Source organism: Blennius ocellaris (genome assembly GCF_963422515.1).
Source record: "Blennius ocellaris genome assembly, chromosome: 6".
Taxonomy (NCBI): domain Eukaryota; kingdom Metazoa; phylum Chordata; class Actinopteri; order Blenniiformes; family Blenniidae; genus Blennius; species Blennius ocellaris.
This window is the reverse complement of record NC_137655.1, coordinates 26,715,269-26,736,534: the sequence shown is the minus strand read 5'-3', so window position 1 is coordinate 26,736,534 and position 21,266 is coordinate 26,715,269. Positions and strand designations below refer to the sequence as shown.

At 42.6% G+C, this 21,266-nt stretch overlaps 1 protein-coding gene across 1 annotated transcript in view; it reads left to right on the top strand.

Moving 5' to 3' along the window:
• The window catches only part of gdap2 (ganglioside induced differentiation associated protein 2), a 61,131-nt gene extending 40,507 nt beyond the window's left edge, over nt 1–20,624 (top strand). Inside the window, exons 12-14 of the mRNA XM_080497582.1 lie at nt 603–657; nt 2,926–3,069; nt 17,987–20,624. Of these exons, the coding sequence (XP_080353708.1) occupies nt 603–657; nt 2,926–3,069; nt 17,987–18,028 (241 nt within the window). The 3' untranslated portion in view covers nt 18,029–20,624. The remainder of the gene's footprint in view (nt 1–602; nt 658–2,925; nt 3,070–17,986) is intronic.
• Nucleotides 20,625–21,266: the final 642 nt, after the last annotated feature.

Here is a 21,266-nt window from a genome sequence, read left to right as displayed (position 1 = left end):
TTAATATGCATTTGTTGCTCTGGTGTGTATTTAGACAAGCGGGGCAGTGAAAGAGAGAGTGCATTGAAAGTAAACCCCAGTGCTCTTGTTTATTGCGATGAGGTGACGAAGGCCAAGACCAACACTGTAACTCACTGGACGCGTTTTAATGGTTTTCAGGTCCACATGCTGCGTTATAAACATCAGCCTGATTAAAAGAGGATCCGTTGTTGTTTTCTGTGGGTCGTTGAAGTCTCAGTATGCAGAGTCCAGGTTGTTGAGGAGGAAATGTCCCTCCAGAGCTCTGGCACGCTGCAGACGTGTCCAGTATGAAGGCTGAGCAGGATGGATGTGCTAAATGTTTCCAGCTCTGATGGACATGCTGGAGCTCACTGTGAGGTGCTGTTTTGTTGGGACGGCGAACCTGCAGCTCTGCAAAACACGCCGAGGGTGACTTCACGGACATCGTGTCTTCTCTTACAGAGGATTAGCCCCTCTCCCTTCACGCTTGTCAGAATTCTCTTTTTTACATGAGTTCAGCTTTTCTTTTGCGTTTTATTTGAACAACAATGAGTCATGACCACACTATTTTCTAAAGTCTTTTTTTCCTTTTTGTGTTTCAGGTTTAAAAAGAACTTGAAGGCCTTCTACTTTGTGCATCCAACATTTCGCTCAAAGGTCAGAAAAGTTTTGACTCGGTATGGTTACAAATGGCTGATGCTTGTGGGTGTTATTCTGCATCATTGTCTGGTTTCTTCTTTAATTCTTTGTGTTTATTACTGCTTTTTTTGTTTTTCGAGGAAAATTGGCAAATGTAGCTTGTGTTTTGGGTGTCTATTTAAAACACTGTGAAAGCAATGCAAGTTGGTCAATTGTCCATCCGTTTAAATCTCACATTCAAAGTGAAAAGCCTCTACCTTCAACAAATCTGTTATTAAAAATAATTCTAATAAAAAAAATTTAATCTTACAAATGGAGGAAATTCTGAATTATTTCAAAATGTATGGTTTGTTGCCAGAGGTTTGTGTATGAGAGGTAACAGCTCTGCTTGAGTTTAGTTGGGTTTCAATATACATTTGATTTTGTTCAGGTGCAGGAATCACTTTGCTGGAAAGAATAGTTGTATCCCCTCTAAACGACAACAAAAAAAATCAAGCTACAAGCTGAATTAATCAAAATACAAACAACTTATTGATATCCGACATACAAATGACTCATCACATTTAATGTCTTAAACCTTGAGCCTAAATAGACATACCCAAAATAAAACTTGAATAACTCCCCATTCTCTATTTAAAGGTAAAACACTACCAGAGAATCATTTTCCAATGTCAGCAAGATTGGAAATATTACTATACTAAGGGAGATTACTTCTTTTTTAATACACACCTAAACTAAATTCTGAATTTGACAGTGAATAACAACAGGATGTGAATATTCCCATGCAAAGAAATACCATGAGGAAGTCATTCATCATGTCCTTGACCACAACAGTGCCAAAGTTCAAAGGAAACATTGCAAACATTGATCTTAGAAAGGTAGAATTTGGACCCAATAGAATTTCGGCTCTTGAAAGGCCAAAATGTGAAAATCTGAATCCGAAGAAGTGTTTTCCATCACAGGCAGACCTTCTCCAACGCTAGTGGAACAGAGTTAGCATCGCTAGCATGATAGCCACTAGCTCATATCAATGCTAACTTGCCTGCCAGGTAGCAACATCACTGTGAAACAGTGAGCAGGGAGAGTCTCCATGGCAACAGACGCTGATCTCCTTTGGTCTCCTCCATGAGGGGCCTCTCAATCACTTTGTAAGGGACAGTTTTTCCACAGGTTTTTTTTGGAACTTATTCAGAAATGGTTAAACGTTAAAATTCCAAAATTATCAATTGATCCTCGTATGATGACAAATCATCCCTGAAAATTGCATCCAAATCAGGCAAGTAGTTTTTGCGAAAAGTTGGTTACATACATACACACACACACACACACACACACACACACACACACACACACACACACACACACACACACACACACACACACACACACACACACACACACACGATCTTCTTGGCCAAACTTTCGTTGGCAAAGGTAAAAACTGATTCTAAAGCTATGATTTTGCCTAAAACTTTATTATAAAACTACACAAAGTGCGGAGAACAGAAATATAAACGTGAGCATAGAACTGGACAATTAGTGTAGAGTTATAAATGTGCAATCACACACACAATAATAAAACATAAAAATAATCAAACTTTTTCATATGGACATCTGAAAAGCAGTTTCTAACGGCATGCACATTTCTACTCAGGAAAAAAAAAGTCATTTTAAATCCCTGCAAAGCTTTGTACCACATTTCATGCAGTTGATCATTTAGTTAAATCATTGAGTTAAACTTTTTTCCCCATCAGATTGCACATTTCCACATTCCTGTTTTCCTCTGTTGGCCTCTAATTGTGCCTCCCCTCCTGCAGCCTGCCATTACTCACTATGTTCACATTTAAATACCACCGGCTTGCATCGATCATGCATGAATTTGGCTGCAGGAGGAACATTGTAAGTAATCACGAGTTTGAAATGTTTAATAATTTTAACTATGAGCAAAGCCCAAATGTGGAGTGTTGTGCACGAATCTGCTCCCTTTCCGTCTGGCTGTGTATTTGGATGCTGCCCTGGTCCACATGCAAATGAAAAACCTCTAAATAGTTCCTTTTTGGCAAAGACACACTCTCCTTAAGTGTGTTCTGGATTGTGTCTGTTTCCTTACTGTTTATCAGAAGGACAGCACTATTTGGTCCAGACTCTCCGCTTCAATCATTAAAGTGTCGTTAGAGTTCATCCAGTTCTCTGGTTTTCAACACAAAGTCACTTTCACTTATTTTCCTTTGCTGGTTGCAGCATGACTGAGACCTCGCCGGCTTCTTGTTTCCTCCCTGGTTCTAGGTCTCCACGTGGTTCTTCACCACCTTCAGCGTGTCCGGCTTGAAGGACAAGGTGCGGTACCTGGACGGCCTGCAGCAGCTCTTCACCTGCATCAGACCCGAGCAGATCGACATCCCGCCGTTTGTCCTGGAGTACGACTCACGAGTAAGCGGCTACGCATCCCCTCCCACCTCACGTGTCCATTTAGCAGATGTGCTGTGAAACCCTCCGGCGTCGGGCCTGCTGCTGGCCTGCTGTCCTCTCGTGTTTTGGATGCATTCCGACCTTTAGATGCATGCTTATTGTGCAATCTTACGAAACATGATGGTTAAACATGTGTCTGTTCCACGTCCAGACATTTCAAACACTGCATGCAGCCGGGATTCTGCATCTTTTGATCACCAGCGCAGCGACAGTGAGCCTGTCATGCAAACAGCTGACATTCTTCTGTGATAACAGTCCAGTCCAGGCGGAGCTATTTTCATATTTTGGCTGGCGGCGTTTCTCTGGAACAAGCAGACCATGTAAGCTGAGTTCAGACAGGCTGAAGATTTAACTCCTCAACCATCCGTCTGTGTTTACATGGACTTCAGTTTCCCAGTTATTAGACTTGTCCTCACTTTGATCATATCTGGGAGAGGCTGTTTACATGCAGAACTGAAGGATCTGACGAAATCAAAGGTAGCATCTCAACTACTTATTGCTTGACCGATCTGCCATAACATTATGACCAGTTGACGGCCTTTTGTCATTGCATCTTCCACATTTTGTCCACAGTTGATGTGGCCAAAGCAGGAAAACGGGTGATTAATGCATGCATGCAAGTTCTGATGAAAAGCTGTCAGGACATGCAGTGCAGCAGGTTCTTGTTGTTTATGGGGACCCCCCATGTATTAAACAGGTGTTCATAATGTTATGGCTGACTGGTGTATTAGTAGTGTTATTTTAATGCAAAATCTGATCAGACTGTCTGACGACGGTCTGATCCCAGCACACCGTCCCGACGAGCTGGTGAATTCTGCTTCACAGTTCCTCACCTGCACCTCATATGAAATCATGATATCAGGTTAACGAGATGCAAACGTAAGTCATATCTTGGCCAAATGTCGGCCATCTGCCAAACTTTACTTCCTGAGAGCTGCTCACCCACAGTGTTATGTTTCCTCAAAGCCTCACAATATGATTCATTTATGGTAAGAGGCTAATGAAACACTGCTGGTGCACATCTGCAAGATGGAAAATGATGAGAAATATCAGCCTAAGTTGAACAGTTTATTTTGTGTGAGGTTTGTACCTCAACCTCACAGTGAGAAAAATCCCTGGTCTGCATATATTATAATATAATGTTTTTTTTAGTATTATGAATATTATTAGAAATGTAGACAATAATAAGAGTAATAACAACTTTCACTTGTGTTTCAGTACAATATTAACTTTATATCCACGTTTACACTTACAACTATGTAAAGCTCAATTTTTTATAAAAACTGAACTCTTGTTGAACTCAAATGTGAGCACCGGCTGGTAAAGAACATTCTGTAACACTCCGTCCGTCTTATTTTCACAATGCAACAGTGCCTCACCTGCTTTTCTAGTATTCCACTTCACAAAATCCAACTGCATACACAAACACAAAAACAGGATTTTTAAGTAACTCTAAAGTCCGGCTCCGCTCAGTTTACTTCTGAACTGAATAAACAAAAAGGCCTTAAAATACATCCAGGTTAAACAATAGTAACCTGAAGACGCATCAATAACAACAGAGCTCTGAAACTGAAAGACTCGTTTTATTAAATGTGTTTTGAATTGCAGAGCTGCTGTTCATTTTCCTGCTTGTTGTTTTGAAAGAAACGTGTGCCGAGTCTTCAGAAGCATCCAGATCTAAATGTGTTTCCATGTATTCCATGAGTTTATGGGAAAAAAAAGAAGCAGAAATGAAAATGAAAAGGCATAGTGTTTTATCTTCTATTAATATTCTTTCTGATACAAACCAGAGATTGGAAACCATCCACAAGTGACCGGTTCATTATTTATGCCTGCGATTGTGCTTGTGTCTGCATTTCTGAAAAATATCACCGTTTGTCTACCAACCTGATTAGAGAAAGATTCTTTTGAAGGACACCTATTGCTTTGATTCAATAAGGAACCATACTTCCTAGTTTACCATCTTTATTCTCACCGCTTCTGTAAAAAGCCTCACAAGTTCTCAGAAGCAAAAGGATTATAAAAGACTGCAGGTTTTTGTTGGGAGGCTCAGAAAGTGCAGTTGCCTGGGATGCATAAAAAGAAATGATGTGTTCGACTTGTTTGGCCTCGGACGCTCGTCTTCGACTCGTTTGTGTTGGAACGACGAAGATTTCCTGGATGCAGAGTGAAGGGTGACCGGATTACAGCGGGCAAACTGCAGCTCACCTTCTCTGCAGTGCCTTTTTGGATGTCACAGTTCATGAACATTTCCATTGAACAGCTTTCAATGCAGTGCCATTGAGTGCAGTGACAAGACAATCTGTTTCACTCAAGGAGATTAACATGAATATTTTCAACAAAGGCATCTTCTGCATGCTATTAGAAATGATCATCTTTACCCAAAACCTTTTAAAGTCACAATGATTTATTGCCTAAAAATTTGTAGAAATAGTGGTCATTTCCATAAGAGGTTGATTCTTCCTGCTTACAGCTGATATTTCCAACAGCACATACCAAACACACCTTCAAAGATGAAATTCAGCGTCACTTATTTCACAAAGCATCACCTGCATTAATTATTTGTAAGAGCTGCTTCTTTGAGACACAGAAGAAAAACAAATCAATGTTTATGTCAAAATATGAGAAGTCAAAACCATAAATGTGTTGCTTTGCCAATTATTTAACCAGATTCTAGAAGTTCCACATCAGCTGCAAGTTTTTCAATGTTTCACTGAGAGGTATTATTTTCAGTGTATCATGCAGATTACAGGTAGGATCACCTGAAAATGCTTTTTTCATTTAGTCTTTTCCGGAGTTCTGTCGCACTTTTTGAGTGGTTTGCCTGCAACTTATTTTAAGAAGCAACTTGTATGTTAAAGCACACCATCACATACCCACTGGGACCACTAGATGTCACTGTATGGCAACAGAATGCTGCTATGATAGTGTTAAAAAAACCAAACAGCCCTCTGTCTGTGACCATGTTTTAGTTACAGCACAAACTAAATGTCACCAAAGAGAAAAAGCTACAAAGAACTTAAAGTAAGAATTATAAAATCTGTAGGAATCAAACGTAGAGAAACTGAAGAAAACAATCGTGGGATGAAAGCTCGACGGCTCGAGCTGAGGAAGGAACTCGCAGAATGTTCTGGAACAGCAGAAGGTCTGGACATGGACAAATACATGTCTCATCAGTGGCACTTCCTGTCGGCTCATCTCCTCTTCATGTGGCATTTGTGAATGATGGTGACTTCAATTCTGATATAGTTGTGTTGTTGACAATAGCAGCTTGAGGTAAACTGACTCCTGGAATGATCTAAAAAGCTTGCATGTAGAAAGAAGGTTAGAATTTTAAGTATTTGTTTTACTTATATTTATCTACACATTCTCATTAGTCCAGGTGGCAGTTGATCAGGTCAACTGGTCTTTATTTCTTCAATTAATTAAGTGAATATCAGTTCATGCTGTTCTCTTGACTTCCAAACCACTGAACCAAATCCACTTGATCTGACTTAGTAGCGTCAAGGTAGAAAATAGAGAATAAACATAGAATTGAATGCATGGATTCAGTAGTTCATAATTGTGAAGCTGCTCTTTCCTGGCGTGGCTTCCTCAGGCTGAGATCACCTCCGATATTTCTTTATATGGAATCCATCTCTCAGTACAGTCAGGCTGCAGTACGGTGAATCCCCTCTTCACCAGCCAATGAGATGGGCCTGAACCTCTTCTGACAACGGCAAGCCGCTGCATTCCAGGAAGTAGTCAACCTTTGTGATTGCTGCAATGGGATTGTCGATGGCAACTTCTGATGATTCCAGCTCCATTGAGGCTTTAACCAATATCAAATGTGCTTTTACAGTCGGATGCTCGGTCAGTCCCACAGTTTTTCTCTAATTCTAACCCAAGAGTGGAAAAAAACTTCAAGGGTGTGTTCACACATGTCACGTTTGTCTGGAAAGAGGATTAGGGCCACTGGGAGAAATGTTTTCACAATTCTCCCTTTAAAACTCAGAATTCTGACTTCTGAGTAAAACAAGAAAAAAAAAGCCTTGGTGTGTTTTTCCACAGTGCCCAAATCCTATTCCGTACATTTGGTGAAGGTGAAAAAAGTTTTTATGTTCTAATGTGACCTGGTGAACTCCAAACAAGTGGACCAAGTCTATTTGAACAAGTTTCTGCACACCGGCGTATGTACGGTGCGGCTCGAAGTTGGTTTGAAGTGTGATCTGCGAGCAAGGCAAATGGTTTTAAACAGGCTCAACGGAAGAGGCAGACGTCGGAAGAGTCTGATGTGCAGAACATTGGAGTTTTAGCTGCTGTTTTGACTTTTTTTTTAATTCAACGGGCTGCCGATGACGTGCTGTTGGTAGGAATCCCACCACAGTCGACTGAAGACACATGATGTTTGCATTCACACCCTTCACAGCAGCTGTTCACAGTGGTGTGTAGTCAGGGGCAGCAAGGCAAGCACTGCTAGCCCCGTCAGAAATGATCAAATCTCCTATGTCCTCTAAATGCATCACAGCTCCTTTCCTCTGCTGAAGCTAGCAGTAACGTCATTGCTAACCTCTGATCCAAGCTGAATGCTGCTATTGGGTTAAAAATGTTGAGTGACAGTATCATCAGCCAATCAGATGTAGATGTGTTATTAACAGAACTCCTTAGGGCCAGCAGAGTTTCTAGTGCTGGTCTTGCTGTCGTCATTGAAATGAGCTTGACTGATTGGCCCATGAGCAGGTGGTGATGACTCTGTTATTATCTGCTAATCTGGAGTGATGGTGGCTAATTTAACAGCAAGATTAGATGATACGATAGTGGACCTGCTTCAGGACCTTTTTCAAGGTGTCGTTTTCAGAGGAAAAGGAAATTGTAAGTAGAGGAAGACCAACACCAGAAATGAATGAGCTAACTCAGACCAACAAAGGCTTTGTGCAGCATTTTACAACGGAAAACTAGCAATGCTACGACTGGGCGGCAACTAGCTTGGAGCATAACAAGGGTTTCTGCTGGACATGTTTACTCTTCAGTACAAGCTCTAGAACATGTTTACTCTTCAGTACAAGCTCTAGAACATGTTTACTCTTCCGTACAAGCTCTAGAACATGTTTACTCTTCAGTACAAGCTCTAGAACATGTTTACTCTTCAGTACAAGCTCTAGAACATGTTTACTCTTCAGTACAAGCTCTAGAACATGTTTACTCTTCAGTACAAGCTCTAGAACATGTTTACTCTTCAGTACAAGCTCCAGAACATGTTTACTCTTCAGTACAAGCTCTAGAACATGTTTACTCTTCAGTACAAGCTCTAGAACATGTTTACTCTTCAGTACAAGCTCTAGAACATGTTTACTCTTCAGTACAAGCTCCGGGTCGTGGTGTTTCCCATACAGTGGTGAAGGCCCAAATATCGCTCCATTCATTCATCTCTACATAGTGCTCTCTCGATGACGTCAGTGATGACAGGAGGCCGACAGCAATCACTGACTACGTGTTCAGTGGACTGGACAAGTTTAACTGTGCCCACAAGTTGGTGGCACAAACATATGATAGAGATGTCAGTTTTAGCATCACAGCTGAATGGAGTGCAGGCAAAAATCAGAGAAAAGATCCCGGAAGCAATGTTTACTCACTGCTACGGTCATTAACCGAACCTCGTCCTTTCACAGTCTGCACAGACGACCCCTGACTGTAAAGTTTCTTCAAGACTGTGGAGGGCCTTGCTGCTTATTTGATCAAGTCTACAAAACACAGCAAGCTGCTGGATGAAGTGGAGAAACGGCAGGTTCCACGTTGCAGCAGCTTCCAGATGGAAGTCAAACTCTAGGCTTGTTCAGACCATCATGTTCCACCACGCAGAGCTTCGTGACGAGTTCAACATCCTTCAGGAAAACCCTGATGGATGGGATGGACAAGCTCTTGCCATGACATCTGGATTCAGCCTCTGGTTATCGAACCAGCGCTCGCTCTCTCGCTCTCTCTCTCTCTCTCTCGCTCTCGCTCTCGCTCTCGCTCTATGTCTCTCTCTCTCTCGCTCTGTCTCTCTCTCTCGCTCTATGTCTCTCTCTCTCGCTCTATGTCTCTCTCTCTCCCTCTCTCTCGCTCTATATCTCTCTCTCTCTCGCTCTATATCTCTCTCTCTCTCGCTCTCTCTCGCTCTATATCTCGCTCTCTCGCTCTCTCTCGCTCTCTCTCGCTCTCTCTCTCTCGCTCTATGTCTCTCTATGTCTCTCTCTCTCTCGCTCTATGTCTCTCTCTCTCTCGCTCTATGTCTCTCTCTCTCTCTCGCTCTCTCTCGCTCTCTCTCGCTCTCTCTCTCTCGCTCTATGTCTCTCTATGTCTCTCTCTCTCGCTCTATGTCTCTCTCTCTCTCGCTCTATGTCTCTCTCTCTCTCTCTCTCTCTCTCTCTCTCGCTCTCTCTCGCTCTCTCTCGCTCTCTCTCTCTCTCTCTCTCTCTCTCTCTCTCTCTCTCTCTCTCTCTCTCTCTCACAGACAGGCGAGTTGTGCACAAGACTCACACGGTCTGAACTGACTCAAACTATGCACCAAATGAACATGACCATATGCTGGTGGATGTTTGTTCAGACGGTTGCACTATTGCACTGTTTATACATGTTTTGACAGCATATGAGCATCGTTGCAAATTCAGTATGCTGCTGACTTTTCTTTGATTATATAATTGACCTGTTTTACAATTTGCATAACTGTTGAGAATGTCGAAATTTTAGTTAGAACCGTGTGCATATGCAAGTGATCACAATTTTGAAGCATTAAAAATGCATTTATAGGTGTACGTCTTAAATATTGTTCACTAGTTAGTTTACAAAATGCACATGCTGGTGAACGTTATATGGACGTTATGTCTTCTTGTGTCAATATATTTGAATGTGAATCCAAAATAAGCACATATACCTGTTCTATATGAAAATTAGCAGTCTGAATAAATCTTACAAAACACCAGTAGCTCTCCGGCACATTCATCGTTCAAAAGTAGCTCAGAGACAATAAAAGGTTGGAGACCTCTGATTTAGTGTATTTGTTGTGTACACAGCCGTCTGCACCCCGGCTGAGCACGAAACAAACAAAACAAGTCCACTTGGAATGTGATTCTTGGTAAACTGGCCATCTGTGGTCCAGTTCACTTAAAGTTTGAATACAGATTCAACCAATGAGCTGTAAGTGAACCAAACCTGACCAGGGCTGGACGTTAAGGCTTGTCTGAATGTCTGGGGCTCTTAAAAGCTTTGCTCTGGCAAATCAATCATCTACCCACCTTGCCCCAACGGGCTCCTGGTTTTTTGCGATATTTTGAGGGTTTTTTCGGCAAATATCACTTGATATCGCCAACGGATCACGCCATCGCTGGGCAAGGCCATTTCTCGCCCGAGAGCGCGATCATTGATTCTTGCATGATCGCCGATGATGGCGTGGGAAAACGCTTGATATAGGTGTGTGAAGATCACGGCTGCTATTTTCTTCCTGATTCGTGGTCTCCACGCTGCGTCTTACCTGGAAAACATGCATTCTGATTGGATAGCGTCTCGTAATTCCTCGGGATTCCCTCGAATGACGTAGTCGGGGAAACTCCTCGTTATCCGCCATTTTGAATTTTTCACTTCCGTCAACATTCAGATTGTCACTGGAACGTATTAAAAACTCACTCGAATTCAACACAAAATTAACTTCAACGGATTAAGTTGAAAGGTAAAACAACGTATTTTTGATTATTTTGACTTTATAATCCCGAAGTTTCATAACTTTTTATGGTTCAGAAAAAAGTTGACTGAGCAGGAAGAGTATGGAGCTAGACCCAGGCCAAAAGGTTTGTTCATTTATAGAAAAAAAAAATATTTTGAAACTTGAATGTTCAAGGTTTCATCTTTCAATTTTGAAACGGGGCCTTACTTCAGGATACAGCGTTTCTTCAGAAGTTACATCGCAGGATTTGCGTCACAGCAGCAGTCCAGAAGTAGTTTTTAAAACTTTGTTTGGTCCAAGTTAAAAAATAAAAAAGAAGAATAAAATCTTGTTGTGGAAAGCCGTTATTTTTTTCCCCTCAATTTTGGTGGATTTTGTTGTTCTGCTATCGTCCCAAACAGAGAACTTTACTAACAGCTGGAACAAAACATTAGTAGCTATAACTGCACGCATTAATCTAACCACACAGGAAGTGCGACTCCATTTGTTAGGCCATAGGTTGCGTCTTGTATTTATTTATATATTAAACCGAGCAGTGCATACCATCTGTGATCACTAGATGTCACTCCAGGACAACAGAACGGTGCTGCAGTAAACAAACCTCCTTTTCTACTCTATTTGACTGACGGCACAAGAACAAAGACTCATTGTAGCTAAAAGCTGGAGGAACCTTCACAGATGGCCGGCTGCTTTTCGGAGAGTTTGCACGTTGCACAGACCAGAATAATCTTAAAACACAGGATGAGACAAATGCCTCAACCATCTGTTTGCAGCAGATCTTCATTAGTGTGTGTGAAGGAGGAACTCCTGACTTTTTTTTTTTGTTGGAGTCGATGAAAATCCTGAAACAAAAATTCCAGCAGTGCCAATTTACCCGTTCGAGTGCATTGTTGTGGAAGTGAGGAACGTTTTATTACAGAAAGGACACAAAGCAGATGTCTTGCAAGCATTTTATTTCAATCTTTTGCTTTGTTGTGAAAGTGAGTGCAAAATGAAGTTAAAATAATAACATTTTCTTGCGGAGTGTGGAGAACTTTAATTAGTAGCAGAGTAGTTTTAAATCACGTGTACATACACAAGGTTACTCTCGTATTTCCTGGTGCCAAAACAACCATCAAAGATTATCCTTCACGTGGGGAAAATGTTAAAAACTGCACGTGATGTTCCAGAGCTGCTTCTATTCGGAGTAACGGTGATAAACGGCGTGAGAGATTAACAGCTGAGCTCCAGTTGCCTCCGGTCAGGAACTTGTAGTTTGAAAAACAACCATTAAAAGTTTTTTTTACCTCCTAGACTCAGGTACATTTATTCTATTCGGCTTCTGTAAATGTTGATTCTCTTTCATAAATCGGCCACACCAACTATAGTGTATTTTGTCTTTTTAATAGGATGACGTTGCAGATGTAATAATAAAAACAATATAATATTATTTCAACTAATCATAAATGTAACTGAGAGACTTGTAGCAAATATCACCCACCATTTATTTAACTCTATCTGCGATCTTGAAAATGTGGCGTTTAGCAATACATTCATCATTCTATACTCAAACTGCACAATGTTTCTGCACAAAGATATCAAAATCATCTACAAGAGTGTTTGGATTGATCATTTTTGTGCAGGTCTGCGTTTCTCTTTTCAAACTTAAATATAGTTTTCATACTTCTTTTAATGATAGTTGTTCCATCCTCAAAGTTTTTCCAACTGCAGTGTAATTGCCTGTTGTCGAATTCTGTTCCAGTGCTTTTATTGGGATCCTGCTGCTCCGGCCATCCTGATGGTTTTATAATCCATCATCATATTGTCACAATGGGAATCACACACTACGGTAGCTGGAATATCCCAGTAAATCAAATGTGTTTGTTTAATTTTTTTTTTTATTCATTTCAGGCATGTGACATTTAATACATTTCAATATTCATATACACATACATCCAAAAATATGTACACGATTTGATGTTGAATAAATAATTAATATCTTGTGAAAATATAGTAAGTAAGTCAGTAAATTGTATTTGTATAGGGCTTTTCACAGACACTGAGTCACAGTAAAGCTAAAGTGCTTCACAGTAAAAAATTAATAGGAAAAACATCTTAAAACATCTTAAAAAAAACATAGCAGATGTTGACAATCATAGGCACAGAGTCATAAAGTGCTACGCAGTAAGACAGGTAAGAAAACATCTTAAAAACACAATAAAAGCCGATAGTAAAAGCAGATAAGAGAACATCTGACAACGGAGGTTATGCAGAAAGTAAAAGTGACCACGTGAGAAGACTGGACTAGAAAGCTTTTCTAAACTGATGCGTTTTTAGGTGCTTTTTAAAAATGACCACTGAGTCTAAGGTGGAGTGGGAGTTCATTCCAAAGTCGGGGTGGAGCAGCTTTGAATGATCGGTCGCCCCGAGTTTTAAAACGGGTGCGTGGAACCATTAACAGGTTCTGCCCAGACCATCTCAAGCTCCGAGTCGAGCTGGAGGGTTTGTGACATCGGCAATGTAGGGAGGGGCGTGGCCATGCAGGGCTCGAAAAGTTAGTACCGGGATTTTATATTGAACACGAATCTCAACAGGGAGCCAGTGGAGGGATATGAACACCGGGGTGATGTGGGCCTTCCTGTTGGTGCACGTCAAAAGAGTTTTGGACTGACTGCAACCGAGCCAGTTCTTTTTTGTTTCGGCAGGTGAAGAGGCTGTTGTCCAGGTGTGAGGACACAAATGCATGGATGATCATTTCAAGCTCTTCTCTGGATCATGGACCAGAGCTCGCTGATGTTCCCTAACTGGAAAAAGCAGTTTTTTACCAGCCGTCTGCAGTGTTGCTCCAGTGACATGGACTCATCAAAGATTAAAACCTAAATTCCTCAGCTTTGTTTTGGCTGAAAGGCACAGTTCGCTACCCCTTCTCTAATATTTAATAGTTATATATTATAATTATCTTTATGTATCAGAAATAGTATTAAATCTGTAAATATAACAGTAAGAAAGTTATCCAACATAGAAGACTTATAAATACAAAGAAATACACCAGTGACGCGCCTTATACAGTCGATCAGTTGTGCGGACGACTTGCAGATGAGATTATGCTTCTACCTTGATTGCAGCTGCAAATAGCAGAGGCTTTTAATTTGGTACACCAAACAGGAACACCATGGCAGGACCACATGACACACACAATTCTTTTCACTCCTGGTTGCCAACGCACAAATATTAAACTGGGCTAAACTAGATCAACTAACTAACTACAAACCTAATATAACCCCCAATAAAGCATCTAAACACATCTAAAACACAACAAACCCAAACTCCAATGCATTGCAGCGATCAGCTCCATGATCGTTACATAACTGTAATCAGGAGTGAGAAGAGTTTTGTGTTTTATGTCGTTCTGCCATTGTTCATGTTTGTGCAAATCAATACAAGAGCCTCTGTCAACTACCATTGGCTGACGTGTGTTTATCTATACTATTCAAGATCTATCAAATAAACCTAAACAATTATTCAATAGCAGTCTCCAAACTCTCCCAACAACATAAATGTCATGCCATGTCAGCACATCTGCAACTATCTGCAGTACTGAAACCACTCCTGCTGCGCTTCAGAGAGAGAGAGAGAGAGAGAGAGAGAGAGAGAGAGAGAGCGAGAGAGAGAGCGAGCGCTGGTTCGATAACCAGAGGCTGAATCCAGATGTCATGGCAAGAGCTTGTCCATCCCATCCATCAGGGTTTTCCTGAAGGATGTTGAACTCGTCACGAAGCTCTGCGTGGTGGAACATGATGGTCTGAACAAGCCTAGAGTTTGACTTCCATCTGGAAGCTGCTGCAACGTGGAACCTGCCGTTTCTCCACTTCATCCAGCAGCTTGCTGTGTTTTGTAGACTTGATCAAATAAGCAGCAAGGCCCTCCACAGTCTTGAAGAAACTTTACAGTCAGGGGTCGTCTGTGCAGACTGTGAAAGGACGAGGTTCGGTTAATGACCGTAGCAGTGAGTAAACATTGCTTCCGGGATCTTTGCCATAACTGACATCTCTATCATATGTTTGTGCCACCAACTTGTGGGCACAGTTAAACTTGTCCAGTCCACTGAACACGTAGTCAGTGATTGCTGTCGCTCTTCTGTCATCACTGACGTCATCGAAGCCTAAAAAAAGCCTCCTTGGCGTCACTGCCAGAGACGTACCATAAAAGTTGAGACTTGTTTGTGAGGTAGTTTCTTCTACCTTTAGGGTTTAGTGGTTTAGCAATTGAGGAAAAGTGTCAAATCCCCACAGATAAACAAGACCTTCTGACGTGAGGCTGTAAATGTTTCTTCCTTCCCAAGTTGGAACCTGGTGTTCTATAATTCCAGCTTACAATTACATTCTTTTTTTTCCATACAGAGTTCAACTGTTGTGCATTCAAACGTTTACGTTCACCTCCACAGCTCCCCCTCCACCCCCCCCCCCCCCCCACCCCCCCCCCTGTTTGAGTAGTGGAACTCGCCGGCTCCCTGCTCAGTGTTGATCCATGTCATCAGAGATGGTGATACTACTGAGTGGTTGTTTGAAGTGACCTACATACTGTTTGATTTGGCTGAAATTTGAATATAAGCTCCTACTATTGAAATGTATAATAGAAAGTTTGTTGTATGTTTGAATGATCCTGTTAAATTGATCTTGAGCGTAGCAGCAGCAGTTGTCAGTGATGTGGTAGCAGAAGTAGTTGTCCGGGTGGACAGCCTCACTCAGGTCCTGTTCTTTATACTCAGTGTGATCAATGACTTTAATTCTGGATGGTTCCGTGTTTTCAGTCATAGTAGTGGATGATCTGTTGTTTCTGGAGTTGTGTAGCATCATAATGTGGTTAGTTCATGTCGTTCACCTTATTCCAGTACTCAGGCTAATCTCTCCAGCTCCTCCATGTGGAGCATCACCAGCACCTCCTCCTCCTCCTCCAGTGTCCCGTTGAGCCTGATGAAGGTCTTGCAGCTGGAGGTCCACGTCGCCTGGATCTTCCCCTGCTTCTGCAGGAACCGGACTTTCCTGGCGATGTCTGCGTTCCTCTTGGTCACATGTTCATTGATGTTCACATCAGACCCTCTCGGCTTCCTCTCTTGATTCAGGAGCTCCATTTTGTTCTTCCTGTTGACAAACCTTAATGTGACGGCTGGTTGGTGGTCGTTCCTCCTGGGCAGCGGTGACAGGCCTCCACAGTGTTCTGGTCCACCTCTAGTCCCCTTGGACCGGAGAAAAGATGTCCCTTGGGGCTCCACAGAGTTGGACAGGTTGTCCTCTGTGGTCCCAGCTGGATCCACTGCCACCGCCTGAGTGTAGGAACCAGGAGGTGATGATCACATCATTGATCGGCTGGACTGCTTCAAATCAGACACTCCGTTCTCCAGGAAGGTGATGAGCTTTTTATCCCCCGCCGTGGCTGATAGGCCCCGAAGGGGGATCTTGAAACAGTCTCCGTACGTACGTACGTCCGTCCGTTCGAACGTTTCTACCTATATCTCGGCAACCCCTGGGCCCACAGTGACCAAACTTCACACGTGGATACATCTCAGAGGGGGAAGGGATGCTATGGTGACCTTGACCTAATTTGCATATTAAGTAGGTCACAGGGTCACGAAGTGCTTAAAAACACATGTTGGGCTCTGGAGGCCTAGGTTTTTGAGCTAGGGCTCTGAAATGTTATACACACATGATACACACTCCAGGGATAACCTCCAGTACACCAAGTGACCTGACCTTGACCTTGAAGATTGGTAGGGTCTGAAGTTTGGTCGTCATGGTTGCACAATACATGTATTTTCATATAAACATTTCTCCTCATTTCTCAGCAGTTCCTGGGCCCACAGTCACCAAACTTCACACATGGACACTCCACCTGGGGAGAAGGGGCACCATGGTGACCATGACCTCATTTGCATATCAGGTCACAGGGTCACTAAGTGCATAAAAACACCTTTTGGGCTCTGGAGACGTATTTTGACATAGCTTATGAAGAAGACCTTTCAGATTCTACATAATTATCTACTAGGACCCATGGAACACCCTCTAGTGTACCAAGTGTGCTGCCTTAGAGCTGGCTTTGTGAGAAAATATAAAGCCCTCCGGCGGGGGATTAGCCCAGCAAAGGCCTTCTTGTCTTTTTCTGCATTCTGGACTTTTATGGTTTTAACCTCCATCAAGCCCATGATGGTTTTCTGCTGGAGCCTGACAGTTGAAAGCTCCTCGGACAGGAAGTCCAGGGACTTTTTAATGTCCTCCAGATCTTCTGCCGCCTGCTTTTTCAGCCCCATGGTGGCACACACACTCCTGTACTGTTTATTACTGGCTGTGGGCTGCAGGTGGGAGGCTGGGTGGTGCAGATCACCGCGGCGTGAGCAGGAACGCAGCCGCTGGCGGAGCCCCAGTGCGGGTCAGCTGTTAGCTGTTAGCGGCTATCTTGTTTAGCGAACTGCCCAGTTAAATTTTCAGGAGTTGTCCGGAGACTATGTCAAGCCAGCCAGAGTTGGGGGGCCGAGTCAGTCCAGTGTCCAGAATCCAGAAGTCATTGTCAAAGTAGAAAATAGTCCATAAATCAAGAATCAACACGGAGCACGGCAACACGGGTCATGTGATAAGTGGAAATCTGACGGCAATTCCAGCTGAAGGCTTTTATTAGCAACTTTCCCCTGACTCTTTCTTACTGGAGGTTAAAAAAACAACTATGACCATCATTTGGAATTTCCTACTTTTATATATTAACTAAATATGATCTGCTCCACATCTGAGTCACACGTGTGGACAAACACAACATGCTTCACCTGATGGCACCTGAACAAATCCATCGACACATGCACTGTGTTGGTGGGACAAGTCATTCAGCAGCGTTAACTTCAGTCCAGTGTTTCCAGTAGCTGCTGCTCAGACCTGCACCGCGCTGCTCTTTACACATTTCCTCCCTACAGGACTGCTCAAGTTACTGAAACACAGTTAATATTATGTGAAATAAGTAGGAATTAGATTTTAGAGTTTTAAAATCATATTTACAGAGACGGAATGAAAGACTTTAATGCACTTTTAGAATAAAAAGAAATAAAACCCCTACGAAGGTTGATATCTGCATCTCATCACCTCAGGGTGTCGTTTGGTTTGAAAAGGTTTGTTTCCTCCTCGTGATGCGGCGGCGTTGACTCCTGGGATCTGTGCTGATGTATTTCCTCCTCCTCTGCAGGTGAATGGACGCTACCAGCCTGCAGCGGCGCCCGCTCTGTGACCCTCAGCTGACATGATGAAGCTGCTTATGGACATTGTGTTGCCAGTTTGGTCTGAACTCCTCCCCCTCTTTAGGACTCCGTTAGATTTCTGACTAAGAGACCAAAGTAAAAGTTTGATCCTGCGTCCTGTTCGCCTTCTGGATTCTGCCTTATGCCGAGAGATTTTATTCTGTAACGTCCTCCAACACCACAAAATATGACGCAGCAGACGTCGGCGGAGGCTTCTGCTCCAGGCTAACGGCTCTTCCACATCATTTCATTCTGCTCTTCACCAAACTGGAACGCAGAAGCTGTGAACTGAGGACCAACGACGGCTTTCGCTCAGCTACAAGTGGGAACTTCCCAGCTGGTACATGGTAATTCCAGCGTCTGTGTTCCACTAAAGCACTGCTCCTCAATTAAGTCACCCTGCATGAACTGGTCCTGTGTGTACTTCAACAAGATCACTACTCACTTATTCATCGATCACCTAAAATGACACGGTTCCACTTTCTGATTTGTGTGTAAATATGAAGCCACAGCCAGAAAGTACTGGGAACGGTTCAGGTTCCACGTGAGCTTTGCTACAAATTCCAAGAATTGACCAGTAAAATACCAAAATACTTTGATGCACTTACTGTCAAACAGCTGTGGCTTCATATTCCGACTGATGTCGACGCGGGATCCCTCCTGTTATTTCTTCCACAAAATGCTGACCTGTTGCTGTAACTCTGAAACTTGAAAGTGCTGCTGCTGAGCATCAGCGGCGTACAAAGCTTTGTCGGCACGACGTCAGATGCCTTCATCAAAGATCTCATGTGTTTCCCATTCTTGGTGAGTCTGAGTTTCAGGAGGACATGTGTTCCTCCTGCAGCGCTCAGAGCTCCATGTTCCGTCAAACAATGTGCACAAACTCAGTCTGCTCGGATAAAACGCTTCCCCTCTGCTTTGTGTTCAAATTCAATCTTAAAAAAACTCATTTGACTGGATCTCGGAGGCTCTGATGGGAAACTTTAACCATTTCTTTGCAGGAAACAGGCAGAATAATGCAACAAATGAAAAGAACTGGACAGTAATGAAGTCAGGATGATCAGCGGCTTGTATCGGTTAAATCACTTTACAGTTGTTTAACACTCGAGAAACGTTGTGCAGCAGTATTAACCTCAATATCATATGCATCGTTTTAAATAGAGTATGAGAAAAATCCAACGAGCAAGCTAAATTATTGAATTGTTTAATCACTTTTCTCACTTTAAATGAACATGTCTCGTCACTAACTTTCTTTTTTCTACTTCATATTTCCACACTGCACTAATACTTTCCTTGAACTGTGTGGGTTTACCTCATCATGGCACTTATGAATCAAGTAACTTTGAAAACATTCCTGCTGACTGAGGCTGAAACAGTCACGAATGTAGCAGCCGTCCAAGTAACCCTGTCACACCAGAGCGTTGGACGACCCCCCATTTCCTTCGCCGCTGGGGTTCATCTGCACGCCGCTCGTTCTCAGTTTGCTTCCTTCCGCTGCACTAAAACACCAGAAATGTAGACATCATGCTTCACGACTCACAAACGCACATCTGTCAAGCAGAATGATAACGTTTTTCATCCTTAAGATGCAGTGCAGTTGAAAATATCAAATATATCATGAATCAAAATGAACATGATGCTTGATTTTTGTGGATTCATCCTGTGAAAGGTCCTTTTCTGGAGAATAAAACAAAAAAACATACATACTTAAACCAATGCAAACAGCCTTGAATTTGATCAATTCCACAATAATTTTCCTCAAAATCAAAAACCATCAAGTAGGTTGTGATTATTCCAGGTTCACCTCTTGTCGCACCCCTTTGTGATTCCACATAACGAAGTGCTGGGTATTTATACCTGTATGCCTTGATATGATACATCACGATAATACTATTGCCTCTCACTACTAGAGCACATTTAATTTCTTTAAAATACATGTTTTCACTTCAGCCACTGCTGTTTTCTTGAAGTCGTGCTGACAACAGTTTTTTTTGTGGCTTTGCTCACCAGGTAAGGAAATATCAAGTTGCTTCACTGCTACTCGGAGCTGCTTTGCAGCTTTTCTACAGATATGAGGAGCAGAAGCGCCGTCCTGCTCAAGCCTTTGGGCTCCGGTGTTATAAAGCGAGCTTCCGCAGTAGAGAGTAGTCAGAGTTCAGCACAGACTAAAGCGTGCTGGAGGAGATGGCAACAGGGACGAGTTGACACATTTTATATTTTGAGGCCTTGATGGCGACGCTGCAGGACGGGGAGTTAGCATCATATCCAGACTCGCCGCTCAAGTTTTTCCGCCGTGACTTTCAGCCAGAGTGCAGCTTCCTGTTGTCTCCAGCTTTGTTGGCGCCATCTGGACTTGAAATGTGAAAACAATTCATGTGTTCACCACAGTGTATCCCGGTAGGAGGAAGACACTCGCGTGCCACAAGTATGTTTTCCTTCCCATTGTCTCACGCGAGATAGCATGAATCTTATTGTCCATACTGTGATTATCAAAGAATGTATATGAATGATGAGCCAAACTTTAATTTCCTGGAAATGTATATACTCCTTCCTGTGCTGTTTTTTTTTTTTTTTTTTACCTTGATTAAAGTGCTTTTCTCTGTAAATGTGTTCTCAGGCGTACTTTTTGATGTGTGTGTTCATGCTTACTTATCTGCATGTTTATCAGAACCTGAACCAGTTTTCTTGCCAGATATGTTTACATATTAGGAATTTGACTTCCGTAGAAACTTTCGGTACAAGTGTTACATTAAAGAAAAATAAACAAAATTATAAACAGGAGTTACCCACTGAGCAAGAAGTGATCCAGAGAAAGCGTCTAAGAGACGTCATCTCTCGTCGTCCAGAAGACGTCCTCAGAAGAACCAGAATCAACGTTTTTTTAGACGTCTTTCTTGGACGTGTTCTGGATGTCTTTTCTGGAGACAACAACCAGAACCAGAATCACAGCCACCAGCTGAGCGGCACCCTCCACCAGCACCATTGTCAGCCATGTTTGTTTTTCCCCTGCTCCAGGGTGTGGCTGTCCACCTCTGCTCTTCCTCGTCCGGCCTCTCCCTGACCTGCCGATCTAAACTGGACTGATACTGATACAGTGCAGTGGCGCACCATAAATCTCAATCTAATCATGCCTCCTGTCAACAATGACAACTGCGTCTTACTTCAAATGGTAAATAAACCATCAGCGTTGAGGAGGACATCCGACGGCTCTCCAGAGAACTGGAGCAA